We start from the raw sequence: 12,739 nt of genomic DNA, 5'->3' as shown, positions 1-12,739 counted from the left end.
CCCTTCTATTTGCCATGAAGTGATGGGACTAGATGCCATGATTTTAGTTTTCTTTTTAATATTGAATTTCAAGCCAGATTTTTCACTCTCCTATTTCACCCTCGTCAAGAGGCTTTTTAGTGCCTCTTCACTTTCTGCCATTAGAGTGGTATCAACTGCGTATCAGAGGTTGTTGATATTTCTCCCAGCAATCTTGATTCTAACTTGTGATTCATCCAGCACAGCGTTTTGCATGCTGTACTCTTCATATAAGTTAAATAAGCAGGGTGACAATATACAGTCTTGATGTACTCCTTTCCCAATTTTGAACCAGTCATTTAGTTGTTCCATGTCTCATTCTGACTGTTGCTTCTTGAGCCCCATACAAGTTTCTCATGAGACACTTCCATCTCTTTAAAGAATTTTACAGTTTGTTGTGATCCACACAGTCAAAGGATCCAGTGTAGTAAATGAAGCAGAAGTAGATGTTTTTCTGGAATTTCCTTGCTTTCTCCATGATCCAACAAATTTTGACAATTTGATCTCTGGTCCCTCTACACTTGATTTCAAAGGCCCACTTGACTTCACACTGCAGGATGTTTGGTTCTGGGTGAGTGACCACACCATTGAGTTTATCTGGCTCATTAAGACCTTTCTTGTATAGTTGTTCTGAATATTTTTGCCACCTTTACTTAATCTCTTCTGCTTCTGTTAGGTCCTAAACCCACCTTGTACATATGAATGGTCTCAGTTCATGTCCTGCTAAAGCCTAGCTAGAAGGATTTTGAGCATTACCTTGTTAGCATTAAAATGAGAAAAATTGTATGGTAGTTTGAATAGTCTTTGACATTGCCTTTCTTTGGAATTGGAATGAAAACTGAACTTTCCCAGTTGTGGCTACTGCTGAGTTTTCCAAATTTGCTGACTTATTGAGTGCAGCACATTAACAGCATCATCTTTTAGAATTTTAAATAGCTCAGCTGGAATTTCATCACTTCCATTAGCTCTGTTTGTAGCAGTACTTCCAAAGGCCCACTTGACTTCACACTGCAGGATGTCTGGTTCTAGGTGAGTGACCACACCATTGAGTTTATCTGGGTCATTAAGACCTTTCTTGTACAGTTGTTCTGAATATTTTTGCCACCTCTTCTTAATCTCTTCTGCTTCTGTTAGGTCCTTACCTTTTCTGTCCTTTATTGTGCCCATCCTTATATGAAATGTTCCCTTGATATCTCCAATTTCTTGAAGAGATCTCTGGTCTTTCCCATTCTATTTTTTCCCTCTATTTGTTTGCATTATTCACTTAGAAAGGCTTTCTTATCTCTCCTTGCTATTCTCTGGATCTTCACATTCAGTTGGGTATATCTTTCCCTTTTTTCCTTGCCTTTCACTTCTCTTTCCTCAATTATTTGTAAAGCCTACTCAGACAAACACTTCACCTTCTTGTACATCTTTTCTTTGAGATGGTTTTGGTCACTGCCTCCTGTACAATGTTATGAACCTCAGGCCACAGTTCTTCAGACATTCTGTCTATCAGATCTAATCTTTTGAATCTATTCATCACCTCCACTGCATATCATAAGGGATTTAATTTAGATCACACCTGAACGGCCTAGTGGTTTTCCCTACTTTCTTCAAGTTAAGCCTGAATTTTGCAATAAGGAAAGGATGATCTGAGCCACAGTTAGCTCCAGGTCTTGTATTTATTCATTGTGTGGAGTTTCTCCGTCTTTGACTACAAAGAAGATAGTCGATCTGATTTTCATGTTGACCAGATATCTGGTGAGGTGCATACGTAGAGTCATCTCTTGTGTTGTTGGAAAATTGTGTTTGGTATGATCATCATGGTCTCTTGACAAAACTGTTGGCCTTTGTTTTGTACTCCAAGGCAAAACTTGCCTGTTATCCCAGGTATCTCTTGACTTCCTACTTTTGCATTCCAATCTCCTGAGATGAAAAGGACATTTTGTGTGTGTGTGTGTGTTAGTTCTAGAAGGTGTTGTAGGTCTTCATAGCACTGGTCAATGTCAGCTTCTTTGGCATCAGTAGTTGAGGCATTGACTTAGGTTACTCTGATGTTGAATGGTTTGCCTGGAAACAAACCGATATCATTCTGTTGTTTTTGAGACTGCACCCAAGTACTGCATTTTGGCCTCTTTTGTTGACTAAGGGATTGACTAGCAGGAGTAAAGAGAATTCTAAAGAGTATGAGGGTGGCAGATATAAGAAACAGCCACTAAATCTAGGATTAAGATAGAGTGCCCAAGGCATCCTTACCCCCAGAGATGAGATGTGGACCTTCTTGGAGAAGTCAAGACCAGATTCATGGGATCATGGTCAGTTTGGTGCTGCACCCACAGAACCTGCAGAAATCCACCCTATAAGGATGGGGAAATTGTTCACCAAAAGGTATCTTAACAGAGGCACTTTGCTACTAAGAGTCCTATGTCTCTTAAAGAAATTGATTTAGTAGTTTAAATTTTTTTCCTGTAAAGGAGGAGTCAAGGTCAACTTCTGAGTATGAAGGACTGGAAGAGACTGAGGTTTGAGAACCATAGACAAGATTTTCAATAATCCTGATAAAGAATGGGTTTCCCTTGTGGCTCAGCTGGTAAGGAATCCACCTGCAATGCAGGAGACCTGGGTTCAATCCCTGGGTTGGGAAGATCCCCTGGAGAAGGGAAAGGCTACCCTCTCTAGTATTCTGATCTGGAGAATTCCATGGACTATATAGTCCATGGGGTCACAAAGAGTCGGACACGACTGAGTGACTTTCACTTCACTTCACTTTATGAAGAGTGGGAGCTTGTGTTGAAATTGTACTAAAATTGCAGGGCATCGTTGAAGCTGTTGATCATGAGTTTATGGTGGAACCCATCCCTGCTGGGTGGTACTTTGGTGCAGGGAAGCATAAAGTCCACAGGTGTCTCCAACAATGCAGGTTTTGCCAGTAGATGCTATTGACAGAGATCAGAGTGAGGGTACTTCAAGGTATTGAAGGGGTTAGAAAGAGAAATCGAAAGCGGAGAGGAGTTTGCACTGCTTTACAACCATGTGATTTACTAGAACGAGCATCTGGGTTTTCATCTCCCCAGTGTCCCATCTTCCCAGATAAAGAAAGCAAAAGCTGAGGCATCTGACCCTATCGTGGTACTTTCTGTGCAGGACAGCTGGGGCAAGAGGGGAGAGCCAAAACTTGTTTATGCGTGAGACTTGGCTCAGCTATTTTTTCAACTGATTGCACAAGAAGGATTCCAATTTTATTTCTTCAGAATTTGTGAAGGTGAGAAGAGAGAGTAAATGCCTTTCAGTGGCACCCAGATGAAGAAAAAGGGCTTGGCAACCAGGGACAAGTTTGCTCATCTCTCTCCCAGCATCACTAAGAGCACTAATTGGTGGATTCTTAAGTCCTGTAGGGTAAACACAGTATCAAAGAGTTTAGGGGAAGTCAGGGGTATGGGAGACAGATTGGATAGATATGTTTCTCTATGTTGCAATATGATATGTTTAATAAGCCCTCCTAACAGCACTTCCTGACACTAGTCCTGCAACTCTCCAATCTAGTCTTCCTATTTTAGGGAGTTTTTCTTTCTTCCATCTTTCATTGTTAATTGTACAAGTAATATGTCAAGGTATCTTCCTTACCTTAGTCTTATTTCAGTTGACACTAAAGGCCTCTTGAGTACCCAAATCCCCCAATTCATTCTGTTATTCCTAAGAGGAGGTGAGTGCCTGTACTACTTGAGAGGTTATTGTTCCAGAATTTTCTGCACTCTCATGCATCTATCAATCCACATCCACATACATCTACAAGCATACAGATGCACAAATATTTAGCACCACCTTTAGGGAAGAAGGAGAAAGATGGGTCCCTTAACAGTATCATATGATGCAATACAGTATTTAGACCCAGGTGCTGATGCAGAGACAGAGGGGGTTATAGGAAAGGAGTCATGAAATATGAACCCAATAATATCTGAGTCTGAACCCCATTTAGTAGCTCTGTAACCTCAAGCAAGCTTGAGGTTTAACCTTGTGGTACCTCAGTTGTGATGCTTAAAGAGGAAAGCACCTTGCACACAGAGGTTGTTGAGTTACCTCTTCTATCTATGAGCTTCCGTCGTGGCTCATATGCTAAAGAATCTGCCTGCAGTGCATGAGACTCTGGTTCCATCCCTGCATTGGGAAGATCTCTTGGAGGAGAAAACGGCTACCCACTACAGTATTCTCGCATGGAGAATCCCATGGACAGAGGGGCCTGGTGGGCTACAGTCCATGGGGCAGCAAAGAGTCAGACACAACTGAAGCCACTTGGCATGGCGTGGCTTCTATATATCTGTCTATCTGTCTATGTATATTCATCTATCTTTTATCACTGTCTTCTTCACCCGCCCTCACATCTCTTGCTTTCTCATCTGATAGATTTTTTTTTTTTTTTAATTACACTAAGAACCATGTCTCAAAGAACTTGCTTGGAAAACAAACATTGCCCAACACCACACAGAGTTTGTGAGGTTTTTTTTTTTTTTTTTTGGTTCTTTTTTTCCCAGCAAAGTCAGCTGCTTGGCAGAGGTCCAAGTTTCAAGTTTCCTAAACGCTGATGGTGGCCTTGAATGCAGGCCAGGCTCTCTGTCCAGCAGCGTATAAATCTCAGCTGCCTGAGCCTTACACATGTGCCTCGTCTGCACATGATGTCCTCACCTAGCAACATGAAGTTGGGCGGTCTCTTCCTCCTGGCCAGTCTCCTCACCCTCAACACAAGACTCCAGGCAATTGGTAAGTCTCGTCCCACCTCTCAGAACAAGAGAGTCAGAAAGTGGAAAATCTAGGACTGTCCGGTGCAATCTAAAGAGGGGATGGAGTGGGGATGGGTAAACTTGGAGAACAGTCCACACGAGGAGAGGCTGGGGCACACCTTAATTTTCCCCCGCATCCCTCTGTGTCCGCGGACCTCCTCTCTCCCTTTCTCCAAAGGCCAACCTCTCCATTTGCACTGCCCTCACCTCCTCCTCTGACTCTGCTCCATCAGCTTCTGTGTCTGTTCCCAGCATCTCCACCCTCTTCTCTCCATTTGCTTCTACCTACAAGCAAATACATTTCTGCATTGTTGAGAAACTTGCTTCTGAACCCACTTCTGTTTTCTGTCTTTCTTGACAGTTACCAATCACACCTGAGCCCTTCTAATATCGCTTCAACCACCACCACCACTACAATCACCAACAACAACCCCCCTCCATCAATTATCCCCCAACTTCACTCTCCCAAAGCATCAATATCTTCCTGGTTGACAATCTAATAATTTTCTTCAATAGTCAACCTCCTTGGTATTTCTGCAGAATCTGACATTGTTCACGATTTTTCAATCTGAAACCCTCTTCCACGGCTTCTCTTTGCTCTTCCTTTTCTGTGCTTTTGGCTTTCTTTTCCTACACTTCCACAGCCAAAGATGATTTCTCTGGCTGTCTTTCTCCCCCCGTATCATCAATGACCAGACTTTGTCAAATCTTCTTTCACAGTTTCTTTTATGGCCTTTGCGATCTGATCACCACCACCCTAGTTACATACCTGGACCCTTGCAATACTCTTGAAACTCTTTCTCCTCTAAAACGCATGTTGTGTGTTGAATTCCAGCCAACTCTATGCTTGAGTGTGAGATTGTTCTTCCCAAAGTGCAGCTCTAATCAGGCGACTGATTTCCTCAAAATGTAAATATGTTCTTTTATGTGACAACCTCCCCGACCCCAGACTGTGGAAATCTCCTTAATCCTTGAAAGCCCCAGTGTACTATTTCCATCATAAACATAACGGACACACTCAGTTCTTCTAGACTAGTGCAGTAGTTCTCAAACTTTAATATGACAGGACTTACCCAAGGATCCTGTTAAACTGCAGACTGTGATTCAGGTCTGGGATGGGGTCCAAAATTCTGCATTCTTAACAAGCTTCTAAGTGATGCTGATGACGCTGGCCTACAGACCACATTTTGGGTAGGAAGAGGCTCTGCCAATACTTTAGATCACCCCAGAAGTGTATTAAAAAGACCAATGCCAAGACCCTCGGCTGGACCAATTAAATCAGGCTCTCTGAGGTCTCAATCTCTGTGTTTGCTTGTGTGTGTTTACTGAGGTAAAATTTACCATTTTAAGGTGTACCCCTCAGTGGTTTTTAATATATTCACAACTTTGTGCAGCTATCACCACCATCTAATTGCAGACCATTCATCACCCCCTAAAGAAAGCCCATATCCATTGTCAAACTCCTTGTTCTTTCCTCCCTTCCCCCCACCCCCTTCTAATCCACTTTCCATTTTTGAAGCATTTTTCTATTCTAGATATTTCATATCTAGAAATATGATATGATATAATCTAGAAATATTATATGATATTTCATATCATATAATTTCTAAAAGAAATTCTATAACAATGTGGGCTTTTGTGTCTGGCTTCTTCAACATTTTCAAAGTTTATCTAAATTGTAGCATCTATCAGTACTCCATTCCTTTTTATGGCTGGATCGTATAGCTCTGCCAGGTATGATTTATACATTCATCAGTTGATGGACATTTGTGTTATTTCCACTTAGTGGCTAATAAGCAAGTTATGCTGCCATGAGCATTTGTGTATAAATTTTTGTGTGAACATGCTTTCAGTTCCCTCGGGTGGATTTGCAAGGAGTAGAATTGCTGAGTCATGTGGCAAGTCTATGATTAATTTCTTGAGGAACTGCCAAGCTCTGTTTTCCACAGAGCCTGCACCAGTTTACCCGACATCAATCTGTGAGAGTTCTCATCCCTCCTACATCCTTTCCAACACTTGTTGACATCTGACTGTTAATTATAGCCATCATTGTGATTGTGGGATATCTTACTGTGATACCTCACTGTGGTCTCAATTTGCATTTCACTAGTGATTAATGATATTGGGTGCTTTTTCATATGCTTAATGTTCATTTGTATGTAATCTGTTCAAGAAATGTCTATTCAAGCCCTCCCTTTGCAAGATGGGAGGGTTTTTCCTTTTCTTGCTGAGTTGTAGGAATTCATTATATATTCTGGATTGCTGTCATTGTTTAGTTGCTAAGATGTGTCCGACCCTTTTGAAACCGCATGGACTATAGCCCACCAGGCTCCACTGTTCATGGAATTTCCCAGGCAAGAGTACTAGGGTGGATTGCCATTTCCTTCTCCAGGGGATCTTCCTAACCCAGGGAACCAACCCATGTCTCCTGCACTGTAGTCAGATTGCTCACCACTGAGACCCCTCAGAAGCATGTTTTAGATATTTGACCCTTATCAGACATACGATTTGTAAATATTTTCTCCCGCTCTGTGGATTTTCTTTCTGTTTTCTTGACAATGTTCTTTAATGCACAAGAGATTTTAATTTTTTGAGGGCCAACTTATATGCCTCTTTTTTTGCTTTTGTTTTGGGTGTCATATTTAAGAAACCATTGCCCAATCCAAGGTCACAAAGATTTTTACCTATGTTTCCTCCTACGAGTTTTATAGTTTTAACTCTTACATTTAGGTCTTTGATCCATTTTGAGTGAATTTGTGTATATGTGTGTGTATATTGTATGGGTGTGTGTTACTCAGTTGTGTCTGACTGTTTGCAACCCCATGAACTATAGTCCAACAGGCTCCTCTGTCCATGGAATTCTCCAGGCAAGAATACTGGAATGGGTAGCCACTCCCTTCTCCAGGGGATCTTCCTGACCCAGGAATTGAGTCCAGGTCTCTCAAATTGCAGGTAGATTCTTTACTGTCTGAGCCACTAGGGAAGCCCATACTATATATACGTATGTATACATATGATTTGAGGCAGTAATCCCAATTTGTTCTTTTGCGTGTGGACATCCATTTTCTCAGCACCATTTATTGAAAAGACCATTCTTTCCCCATTGGATGGTCTTTGTCAATGTGTGTGACTGTATTTGTGAGTTCAAATCCCAGCTAATTCTCTAGCGCAGTAATCACTAAACCACTCCTATCTAGTCTTTGCGGTCCCTTTCTCATGTCACTTACTATTAAACATACATAGTGCTATGAACTGTTGTTATTTCAAAGCAAACTTGATTTCCCATCCCAGTTTTAATCTGCCTTCCTGAAACATCTAGTCCTGTTCCTTACACAGAGTTGATATTTTTCTTAGAATAAGCTAATGAATTAGAAACAAGGGAATAAATGAATAAGTAAATGAACCATGAGCAAATGAATGAACGGTTGGATATTGACGAAGAGTTGTGGTCCCCAACCTTCCTCCACAAATTGGCAAAAGCTGATGAAATCCTAAAATGTCAGACATACTGGCTCTGGAAGAATCTCTAGTCCATCTCAGCATCAGCTGGAGCCCTCATTAAAATGTACATATATAGGCTCACCCCTGGAGAAGCTGAGTAATTAGGCCTGAACAAGCCCTACTATCTGTAGTTCATTGTAAAGATGATTGTTATCATCAGCCACATTTGGGAGTCACTCATCTAGTCTAGCCTCTCTTCACTTGCTCAAACTACAACACCAGACAACCTCCATTTACAGAGTATAAAAGTGAGATTGGAAGAGATTCATAATGTGGATGGCAGAGGCAGGTCAACCCTGTGGCAGGAACCACAGTGAGAATTCTCTCGGTGGTGGTGATGTGATTCATGATGGAGGTGTTATTCTTTTGCCGAAGTCTTTGATCAGCTTCCAGGGCTGCCTCCGTCTTTAAACTCTGTCTCTAGGAGTATCAAAGAGCCACACTGAGACTTTTTCGGGGATCTGAATCCAATAAATTCTCATCTGAAATAATTTCTTGACCTTTAGGGGCTTTACTCTGTATTCAAGGTTAATTTCACTGACTTGTATAGCAAAAGGGACATATGCTTTAAAAGGAATGTCCCTGAATTTAAATCCAAATATTCCTGCAAATTCTTCAGATATTATTCGATGAAAGGGTCAGATGAGGTTCTCTATGGGTTCATGTTAAAACAATGAAGACCTAGATCAAAGTGTATCCTGATGTTATTAGGTCATGGTCATTTACAACATAAATATTCATGGTATTTAAGTGTCTCAACCCAGTCTTTTCTGACCGTGAAGGTGTCTGTGTGGAGCAGTGCCGAGGCGACCGGGACTGCGCAGCAGGAGAGAAGTGCGTCAGCAATGGCTGTGGCCACGTGTGCTCACCAGTCCCGCAAGCAAGTAAGGCTGAGCGCCCTGTCCGAATTCCTGGGCTTAAAAGGACTATGCACTTGGTCCTTCCCAACCTTTCAACAAATGTTCAATAGTAATTTATCTTGAGTATGGTTTTGAATGTTTTCAACATAAAACATTCAAAGGATGGGGTGTTCTTTGAACTCCTTCCTCACAGCACTGTGCATTTAGTCCTCAATTTTTTCCAGCACAGTCACTTTACCACTCCCCAAATATGTATCTGTGGTTGGAAAGTAAGACTACAACCAAAGCTATAGAAACAAATAAATGGTACCCACACTCCCTTTGCCCAGAGAAACATCACTGTTGATCATTCCATACTTACTCTGTCCATGTGTATGGACATGTTGGTGATTGCACATTTTTAACTCATTAAGATATTTAGCATTCCTTCAGCGCATTTCAGTTTTAACTTTTTATTATGGGAAATCTATGTACAAAGCAGACAGACTGGAATGATACACCATAAACCCGTCACCCAACCGTTATCAACCTATGGTCATTCTTCTTCCATGTCTAATCCCACCCACTTCCCCCATCCCTGTTATTTTCAGATTCCAGGCATTATTTTATCACATTCTACATGTATTCTACATGTAGCTCTAAAAGAGATGTATAAGGTTTATCTTATCTGTTTGGTTGTTATTTTATTTACTATTGTAGATGTATTTGTTAGACACATAGTCTTTCATTAAATAACCTATTTTATTTCTGCAACCTGTCTATCCCTTTCCCTCTCTCTTATTATATGTTTTGCATTTAGAAAGCTTTATGTTTTTTGTTCTAATAGTTACCTTATATTAAGACCTTAGACTACTAGCCATGGTGCCCACCCTTTTTTATTATTGCCCATAGATTTCTTACTATAGTAAGAAATTCTTACTATTTATTATGTCATAATAAAATTAGTTCATTTCCTTCTTTCCTTCCTCCCCACTTCCCTATCCCCAGCAGTTAAGTTTAAGCAATATCCTTGCATTTGCACTGGATCTTGTTAAGCTTGTTAAGCTTACTCTGCTTTTCATATGTTCTTTCCTTTGTCCTTCCTGATATTTAATAGGTACATTGTCGCAGCAAATAGATAGTTCATAGACTCTCTTCATGAACATTATTGAGTCTTAATTCTTCTGTAAGTATGTATTTAATGACCCTACTAGTCCCAATTTTCATGTCTCTCCAGTACTTTGGTTGGCTGACAGTCAACCTCTAGTGGGTTCCTTAGGAAGCTCTCGTAGGAATGATGTCCCCAGTCTTCTCCATCACTCACCTCATCGCTTTCCTTGGATTTCTGCACAGATGCAGACACCTCATTGGTCTGGTGGGAGATGGTTTTTGTCTCCTTCCACCCACTCACATTTTGGAGGTTGAGGGGATATCTTGTTCTACAGATCTGTTGTCTATGTGTTTTGAATTGTGCTATTTTGATTGCTCTGTTTTTAAGGGGAGATTGTAGAAGGTCAAAAATTATGCCAACCTGCACAATAAAAACCACCTTCTCAGAATCTGACATTATTTTTGACTCACAACTTCCAAATATCTCCTTTATGAAGTGTATACTCAATTCTTTCCCCCATTTTTCTCTTAGGATATGAATTCTTACTATTGACTTGTAAGCAATTCCAGATCCAAATTGTTTGTTGTATACATGTATTATAAACATTTTCTCTCAATGAGGCTTGTCTTTTCTCTGTCTTAATGTTGTCATTCAATTAAGAAAAGTTCATAATTTAAATGAGATTCCATCTACCTACCTATTTTCACGCTCAGTAATATTTCTGTAAAATTTAAGAAATATTTGCCTATCCCCAGGTCCTGAAGCTATCTTTTATAGCATTTTCTAGAAGCTTTATTGCTTTACCTTTCCCATAGATCTATAACTCACTTAAACAGATTTGTTGTGTGATGTGAGGTAGGAGACAAGGTTTCTTTTTTTTTCATACAGAGAGCCCAGTTCATTCAACCACATTTCAGTCCTGCAAGTTTGCTAAACTTATCTTGATTCTTATCTTGATAATTGTTGGTTGGGGTGAACTTTCATATAAAATTTCAGAGTCAGCTTGTCTATTTTTGTGACAAATCCTTCTACAATTTTGACTGAGACTGTATTAAATTTCAATTTGGGAAAGAAACTGATATCTCTAAAACACCCTGGCTTTTCATCCAAGAACATGGCATCTCTCTGCATTTATAAGATAGTTAATTTTTTTTTCTTGTCGTATCATGTACCTTTCTGCACATAATTGGATAGATGTATTTCTAGGGCATTGATGGGTTTTGAATGATATTGTAAAGGCATTTTAAGTATTTATTTTGAGATTATAAGAGAAGAGCTTTTCACTGCATATTTCCGCTCATCAGCCATCTGCAGCCTCGAGTGCAGTGAAGACAGGGATTGCGGGAGAGGAAAACAGTGCGTCCAGGATGGCTGTCAGCGAGTCTGCTCCCCGCTGATGAGTGTAGGTGAGTCCTGACTCTCTGCACCCTGCTCTGTCCTGGAAGAGCTAAGGGCAGGACGTGATCTGATCTGGCACAATTGTGTGCTCATCCAGAGAAACACACCGGAATGCCTGAGGTGTTTATGGTAATCACTGTGTCTGGAGTCTCTTGTCTAGTCCAGCCTCTCTTCACTTGGCCAGGCCATACATCAGTCACCCAGTTACAGGTGATAAAAGTGAGCTGGAAAGAGATGAATCGTGAGGGGGGCAGAAGCAGGTCAACCCTGCAGCAGGACCCACAGTGAGAATTCTCTTGGTGGTGGCGATGTGATTGTTGGTTGAGACGTTGTTCTTTTGCCAAAGGTTTTAATGCAGCTTCCAAGGCTGCCTCCATCTTTAAATTCTGTCTCTATGAGTATCAGAAAGTCACACTGAGACCTTCTTTAGGGATTAGAATCCAGTAAATCCTCTACTTGCATCAGAAATAATTTCTGGACCTTTAGGGGCTCAACTCTATATTCAAGGTTAATTTCACTGAATTGTATAGAAAAAGGCACATGTGCTTTAAAGGCAAAGAACTGGAATTGCCTTGAAGTTAATTGGGACTTCAAGTCCCAACTCTGCCATGGACCAGCCAATCTCTCAATGGCCTCATCTATAAGATACCAAAAATAAAACCTACTGGTTAAAGATCATTGGGGTTGCCATTAACCCGCTTTCCTTGCATCTTTCTTTCCTACAAAGACTTCAGTCCTAAGGAATTACTCCAAATACCCCTGCAAATACCTCAGCTATTACTTGCTGGAAGGGTCAGATGAGGTTCTATGTGAGATCACATTTAAGCAGCGAAGTCCTAGATCAAAGTATACGCAGCTATTGTTATGTCATGGTCATTTATAAGCATTTCTTTAGTTTAAGTGTCTCAACCCAGTCTTTTCTGACCATGAAGGTATCTGTGTGGAGCAGTGCCGAGAAGACCAGGACTGTGCGGCAGGAGAGAAATGCATCAGCAACGGCTGTGGCCACGTGTGCTCACCAGTCCCGCAAGCAAGTAAGGCTGAGCGCCCTGCCCGAATTCCCAGGCTTAAAAGAACTACGTACTTGGTCCTTCCCAACCTTTCAACAAATGTTC

The 12,739-nt window shown here is 41.0% G+C and overlaps 1 protein-coding gene across 3 annotated transcripts in view; it reads left to right on the top strand.

Moving 5' to 3' along the window:
* Nucleotides 1-4,625: 4,625 nt before the first annotated feature.
* Nucleotides 4,626-12,739, top strand: part of LOC133231769 (keratin-associated protein 10-6-like) — a 37,724-nt gene continuing 29,610 nt past the window's right edge. For 2 of the 3 annotated variants that reach the window (XM_061390328.1, XM_061390327.1), the window contains exons 1-4: nucleotides 4,627-4,755; nucleotides 9,059-9,160; nucleotides 11,531-11,632; nucleotides 12,557-12,658. In XM_061390328.1, the coding sequence (XP_061246312.1) occupies nucleotides 4,668-4,755; nucleotides 9,059-9,160; nucleotides 11,531-11,632; nucleotides 12,557-12,658 (394 nt within the window). In that variant the 5' untranslated portion in view covers nucleotides 4,627-4,667. Of the gene's footprint in view, nucleotides 4,756-9,058; nucleotides 9,161-11,530; nucleotides 11,633-12,556; nucleotides 12,659-12,739 lie in introns of all 3 variants that reach the window. The other variant, XR_009731234.1, reaches the window with a different exon arrangement.

Source organism: Bos javanicus, chromosome 19 (assembly GCF_032452875.1).
Source record: "Bos javanicus breed banteng chromosome 19, ARS-OSU_banteng_1.0, whole genome shotgun sequence".
NCBI classification, from domain to species: Eukaryota; Metazoa; Chordata; class Mammalia; order Artiodactyla; family Bovidae; genus Bos; species Bos javanicus.
Note: the sequence above shows the minus strand (reverse complement) of the source record. Positions and strands in the feature narration are given on the sequence as shown.